We start from the raw sequence: 7,233 nt of genomic DNA, 5'->3' as shown, positions 1-7,233 counted from the left end.
AGTTCTAACAGAGCAGTAGTTTATAGCATGGAGAAAGCCTGGACTGACTCATTGCCTCCCTGTATGTTCTTTAGGTATGTGTCTCGGTACCACGTAAAGGACTCTGCTCGCCACGTCATCCTAGGAACCCAGCAGTTCAAACCCAACGAGTTCGCCAGCCAGATCAACCTGAGCATGGAGAACGCCTGGGGAATCCTCCGCTGTGTCATCGATATCTGCCGCAAGCTTGACGAGGGCAAGTACCTCATCCTCAAGGACCCCAACAAGGTTAGCCACCACAGCTTCTCATTCATGCTTCAGGACTACAGAAGAACTGGAGGCAGTTGTTGGAGCTCATGTGTTGAAATTCTGTTTTTTGCCAACAGCAAGTGATTCGGGTGTACAGCCTGCCTGATGGGACCTTCAGCTCTGATGAAGAGGAGGAGGAAGAGGAAGACGAAGAAGATGAGGAAGAAGAAGGTGAGATCCGGTAGATGCTAAGTTCTACATATTAGGCACTTTAATTTACTGTAGCCTTCATTCACAGTTTGAGCTTTGGCAGCAGCCTGGTTTGTTTTTCTGTAGAGTTAAATGGAAAATATGTGAATTCATCATTGTGAATCTATGAACTCTCATTTAGTTTTTATCACTGACAAGTAACTTTTTAGTTACTTTCAAATGATTACTACAGCTCCAAATCCATTAGTCTGTTCAGTAAAGCAGGTTTACTCAGTTATAATCATAACAGAACTATTTCCTAATTAATCCTATTTTTGCTACTGTAAAACAGTTTGTAATCTCTCTTCTCCTTCTAGATGAAGAGAACTGAAGTGTGGCCTGAGTTCCAGTGACCAAACCAGCCTTCAATATACGTACAGAAGAAAAATTTAGTTCCTTTTAACTTCCAATAAAGATTGGCCAACTGCCTTTATTATGTCTTGTGCTCGTATGTTACTCTTTTCCTAGTACAAAAGTCTCAAACTGGGTCAGACATTTTTAAAGCATGCTGCTGAAGATCAGATGGGTACTAAATTAAAGTCAGAATATGTAAAAGTTTGGTTATCTGAACAAGATGCATACACATTACACAAACCAGCATGGTATCATTTTGTGAGGAACAGAGTTGTTGTCATAGGGCCTGTGTTTCAATTCCTAATTGATTTATGTGATTATACAGCATTTAGCCACACATAATGATGGGATCAAATAGATGTTGACTTTTATAGATGTTGTTTCAAAGATATGTCAGAATGCTTAAAACTAAAAAGGGAAAAGAGGTTGCTAAAGCTTTTTCATCTGTTTTAAAAGAAAGCGGAGTTCCAAGGAAGGTGCAGATCAACCATGGCAAGGAGTTTCTGAACCCATCATTTTCAAAACTTATGAACACAGATTCCTTCATTTCACCACAGGGTCTGATTTGAAAGCATCTGTTGTGGAGAGGTTTAACAGGATGCTGAAAACCCAGATGTATAGATATTTTACATCTGAAAACACATTTCAAAACATTGATGTGCTTCAAGATTTAATACGTAGTTATAATCACAGTTTCCACAAAAGTATTAAAATGAGACCTGTGGATGTTAACAGGGACAACATGGAAGTAGTGTTTCGGAATCTGTATGGTACATTTTCTGCCCACTGGAAAAAACTTTTGTTTCAAAATAGGTAACACCGTGCACATATCTCACATTAAAACTGCATTTGAAAAGGGATATGAACATAATTCCAGCGAAGAAGTGTTTCAGAATGCGTCCCCAGAGACCCACCAGTGTATAAATTAGAAGATTATGACGGTAAAGAATCATAAGAAAAATTTTATGAACCAGAGCTTCAAAAAGTTAAAATAACCCCGGACATTGAGCAAGTTGTAGAAAAAGCCACATTTAAAACCATGAAGAAAGACCAAAAAGCCAACTATGAGTTTGTACCAAAAGATATGATCAGTGGAAACTTCATGCGCAAAGGTAACACAACATAACTGCAGCTCCTATAGACAAACATCTGAACACATACAGTGTCAGGTGCAGCTTTAATTTTTTCATTGCAGGTCAGATCGGTGACTGGAAGAACATCTTTATTGTTGCCCAGGAGAAACTCATCTGTCTCTGATGTTCATCTGGGAATAATCAAAGTAGCAGCATCAACCTTAAGGTGTGTCTTCTTAATCCTACAAGTCTAAAACTCCAAAATTCAATGTCTCTTGTACTAACATGTACAGCAGATGCTAATGTGTATGCTGTGGATGCACATCACAAAAAGTACCCATTAATCATTCAGTACCGCCTAGTGAACCAGGATGTTGTGGTTTATAATAAATGTTACAAAGCACTTGTTTAACCTCTGCCATGGTGAAAAAGACTAAGTCATTTTTCCCTAGACATCTCATTTTATTTTCAGAAATGACAGACACTCACCTCTTCATTCATGCAGATTTTTATTTCACACCACAATCATATCATGGTTCAAAAAACACAGAATCAAGCATGCAATGTCAAAGCAACACCAACAGATGGTGTTATCATAATACACTTCAGAAGTGTGACAGGAAAATCACAGTGACAGCAGCTCTAGAACTAGACCTGATTGGGTTACACACGTAGCCAGTCATTGGCCTGCAGACCATATGTTCGCGAGTCTTCTTTGGTGTCCGTTAACAGGAGTACTCTGTCAGGATCCACAGACCACGGCAGGTCCCAGTAGCCAACTTTGGGCTCTCTGTCAGGATAAAAAGACCCGACAGGCTTCAGGTGGTGGTAGCAGTGCCCTAAATAATGTTGCAGTGCTCCAACCATGCCCGCTCCTGTACATGTTGACTGTAGCACAATCTCTTTAATAAATACAGCAGGTCACCAGTTCAGATTAAACAGTAAAATCACATGATGTTTATAGTAATATAAAAAACTCTGATGTATGAAACCCTCTAGTCGTCCCATTGTTCCCATAAGAAATCCTAGCTTTATGGCTTCCAGGGGTGTGCAGCTATGTATTAAAATATTCATAAAATCCAGAAAACAGTGTTGGTGTAAAAAGCTGCAGGCCGTAAAAACCCAAAACCGAGGTGTGAAGCCTGTGACGCCACCCATCATAAATTATCCATTTACACTTAGGATGTCACAAACAAGATTCTTATACTCTATAAGTCTTTTCAAAGAGGTACTTTTCCAAATAATATGAAATTAGCTAAGGTAATTCCAAGATAAGCATTGCATGAACAAGAATAATGTGGTATCCCTTCTTCCACAATTTTCTAACATATTAGAAAAACTGTGTGCAACAATTGGATCTCTTCATTGGCAAACACAAACTATGGAGTGAACACCAGCATGGGTTTATGGAAAACAGAATGACTGCCAATGCAGTAATGAGGATGGTAGAAAAAATAACTAAGGCAGCTGAAAATGATGTGTTCGTTTGGTATATATATATATATTGACTTGGCTTTTGATACAATAGACTATATTACTGTAAAGGAAAGTTTTCAGAGTGAATAGCAATTCTAAATGTAGGGATATAATAAATTGCAAGGTCTTGTAAGTAATTTTTTGTTCACTTGTTAACTTCCTTATTTATCTTACAGTATTCACTGACTCCAACCACTCGAGGCACTTCGGCAGCCCACCAAGAGCCTGAGTCTGTCAGAGGTTTCTTATGTCCACTTCTGTCAGAAAGGTTTTTACTTAGAAAGTATTTTTTTCACACATGTGTTTCATGTTACTATTATTTTCAGTACCATCAAACACATACACCCCGTTTTCTGTTCAACTGAGAGATGCTCTACAACTGAAGTAAAAGCACTTTCAGGATGCTGATTTCAGTGCATGAGCCTCTTCACTGGCATTCCAGTCAAAGAGGAAGGCAGTCACTGTTTATTTCTATTCACAGTCATTCACAGAATATCTATACTTCATTTTACCTGCTGACTGTTAGATTATTTGTAGCTAATAAGACAAGTGAAAATAAAGTTTGATAAACAAAGGGTAAAAATCAAATAATACCCCATCAAATTTTAAAATTACAAATAATGCCTCCAGCATACAGTCGGCTGTCATGATTCTGTCCCGTTTGCTTCCTGTCATGCTTTTATTTTGTTACTACTTCCTGTCCCCAGCTCACCCTGAATCCCGGGAACTTCAGTTCATTATCCAAATTAGTTTCACCTGCTCCTCATTGATTACACCTGTTTTCACCCCATTATAAGCAGCCTTGCACATGTTCTTTATCTTCTGTTCTCCTTTTCTTTCTAGATGAAGAGAACTGAAGTGCTGAGTTGGCTCTAGTGACCAAGCCGACCTTCACCATATGTATAGAAACCTGCAATGAAAAGCTAAAGCTGCACCTGATATGGATGTGTTCAGATGTTTCTCTATAGGAGCTGCAGTTATGTTGTGTTACCTTTGCGCATGAAGTTTCCACTGATCATATCTTTTGGTAAAAATTCATAGTTGGCTTTTTGGTCTTTCTTCATGGTTTTAAATGTGGCTTTTGCTACAACTTGCTCAACGGCTGCTTCACTGAGGTTTTTTTCCTAAGAAACTGCAGATCTTAGTTACTGCTGCCTTCAGGTCCTGAAACAAAGAAACAGGAGACCAACAGAGGAAAACTTCAGTTCTGACAAAGAATTTATCTGAGTGTTTTCACATGAACAACCTGAGGAGAAAAGCACATCTTACCAAGATCATGTCCTCATAGGTCAGGAAGAGGATGTTGTACTGGTCTTTCTTTGAATGCCACTCTCTGATGTGGTCAAACCAGGACGACCCTGCAACTGTATAATTGTATAATGTATCACTTAACGTAAGATTTCCATAAATGTGTTTTTTCAATATACTGTATTTATTTCAACATTCTGCAAAACCATCCAACATAGTTCAAGAAGACTTTCAAACGAAGACCACTTCAGTCTGTACTAATAAAACTTTACAATCAGCCATGAAATTCTGTATGGAAATGAAATCCATGCTGAGTAGAAGATTAATCCTTCCCATATAGCCCATATAGTTCCTGTGAGGGGGAGCAGTTTGGAGAAATCACACATCATCAGTGAATCTGTTCCCAGCAGGACAGATCACCATGAACACAAATAATGTGAACTAGTTCTGTAAATAGCTGTTTTACTGACCTGAGTTTGAAGAAGTGACAAGGAATATGTCACTGTCTCGTATTTCAAAGCTCTGCAGTGAATCAATGTGCTCAGCAGTTGTCATAAAGCTGATAAAATTGTAGTTCTTATACCTGCAGAGGTAGTCACTGATCTGCTCCTTGTTAGTTATGAATCACACAGAAAAACAAGAGAAATGTTACTTATAAGGTTGTCGCAGCTCTTGGCTTCAGCAGCTGGACTCTGTCAGTCTGAGACTTTGGTAGTAGGGAGAAACGAGCGCACACATGAGCAGAAGACAATAAATAAATAAAAGCAGTTGGCCAATTTGCTGACTTTGCTGAAAGTCAGAGGGAAATAAATTGTCTTTCTATACATATGGTGAAGGATGGTTTGGTCACTAGAGCTGACTCAGCACTTCTCAGCCAACCACTGGAAAACTGTATGAGAACGCACCTACGAGGCAGGCCAGTTTGAACACAGCACAACCCTGGACGTATACTAAAGTCACAATTTTTATAGTAATATAAAAAAACTCTTTGATGTAATAACTCCTGCAGTCTACCCAGCACCCACCCCCCCATTAATCATGACTTCACACCTTGAGTGACAGGAGCAGTACTTTACATCTCTCTCATGCTATCCATTCTTCTGTTCAAACTCAACTATTTTTCATAATCTCAGGGTAAAGTATAACGTGATCATTGATGTAAATCATTGACATTATTATCAATAGACAGCCTTAAAGCAGGCAAGAGAGAGAAAAAGGCTTATCAGTGTGTTGTTTGGATGGCTGCCCAGCCTGAGCAAGGGTGATGGCCTTGACAACAGGAAAGGTGAGAGGGTTCACTGGCACAGCCCATAGTTGTGAAGTTATATAAAGGGGGATTTTTCTTTTTTTTTTAAGTGTTATGAAACAAGGGATGGCAATCATTTAACCTTGCATTGAACCTGAAGGACTCAACATGACTTGCATTTGCTATGTGAGGTCACTTTGACCAATGAAATAGTCTATCCCTAGGTAGGTCAGAGAGAAAGGTGGGATGAAACAAGCCACAATGCAAGGAGGAGCTTAAAAGAGTGTAAAAAAGATGTCTCAAGCTCTGATGTTGTTCCACTCCATGGACTGGAAACCAATGCTACTGGGGTGTTTTTAATTTTTTCCTTAGTAAATCTTATACTTTGCCACAGACTGTTTAGACTTTGAATAATTTTTGACAGAAGATAGAGAAGTGTGTGGGTGAGAACTGGACCTGCACTGGCCCCTGGGAAATGTTCTCCCACAACATTTTACAAGGAGCTACACACACACATTTTTAAACAGTCCTCTACAATGACAAATATTTAGTGTAATTGACAAATGTGTGTTTTTGCAGCATGGTGGAGCACAACGTCAATGTAATGTGTAATGCCAAAGCTGAACCTTGAATGTTGTTGGTTGTGGTTGACCTTGGAATCATGAACACAGCACATACTGCATGAGCAGGTACTTGATGAAATGTGTTTATTACTGCATTAACTATGTTTGTTTACGGAGTCTACACTTGTTTGGGTATATTCACTATAATGGAGCTCTCTCATTTATTTAGGAATACAAAAGAAAGTTAAGTACTTGCAACATAGTTGTTATAAATAATAAAACAATATCACATTTTATAATTGAAGCAATGCAACAGTCTAATCTAACTACTGTGCAAATCTAAGGCTAACAAATGGCGATTTTCAATTAAATTACTCATAATCATAACACCTTTGATATGTAAACTTCAGCTAGACACATAAGACATGCTGCTACTTTCTGTTAGGTCCTGTGCCAACGCTCCCTCACTCCCTCACACAGGCAGAGAGGGTGAGCAGCAGAGGGTGCCAGGTGCAGCGTGCACAGCTGCTCTCAATCAGTTCATCAGCCGAATGCTACTTAACCTGGGTGCTGGCGTCTCCCCATTGCCAATCTGTTCTGTACCTTCTGAACGTTGTGGCATTTTTTTTTCTTCTAACTAATCTCTGTGTTTACTTGTTCCAGTAAGAGGTGCCCAGCAATACTGCTTTCCCAGTGGATTTCCTCATTGCTTCCAGGCTCTTGCTGTGCTCACCTCCCTGACGTCGCAGTGAGTTTCGTCAGACCCAACGCTTTTATACTCGCCTATGCCCCACGC

General features: G+C 39.4%; 1 protein-coding gene and 1 pseudogene across 2 annotated transcripts in view; one reads left to right on the top strand and one right to left on the bottom strand.

Annotated features, from left to right (window-relative positions):
• The window catches only part of eif3d (eukaryotic translation initiation factor 3, subunit D), an 8,197-nt gene extending 7,280 nt beyond the window's left edge, over positions 1-917 (top strand). For both annotated transcript variants that reach the window (XM_020604837.1, XM_020604836.1), the window contains 3 exons: positions 75-267; positions 366-459; positions 795-917. In XM_020604837.1, the coding sequence (XP_020460493.1) occupies positions 75-267; positions 366-459; positions 795-808 (301 nt within the window). In that variant the 3' untranslated portion in view covers positions 809-917. The remainder of the gene's footprint in view (positions 1-74; positions 268-365; positions 460-794) is intronic.
• Positions 918-4,313: 3,396 nt separating this feature from the next.
• On the bottom strand, positions 4,314-5,715 carry LOC109962845 (amine sulfotransferase-like; annotated as a pseudogene).
• Between the last annotated feature and the right edge of the window lie 1,518 nt (positions 5,716-7,233).

This window comes from Monopterus albus, unplaced genomic scaffold (assembly GCF_001952655.1).
Source record: "Monopterus albus unplaced genomic scaffold, M_albus_1.0 scaffold68.1, whole genome shotgun sequence".
In the NCBI taxonomy this organism is placed as follows: Eukaryota; Metazoa; Chordata; class Actinopteri; order Synbranchiformes; family Synbranchidae; genus Monopterus; species Monopterus albus.
The sequence above is the reverse complement of the archived record's forward strand: the minus strand, read 5'-3'. Positions and strand labels throughout refer to the sequence as shown.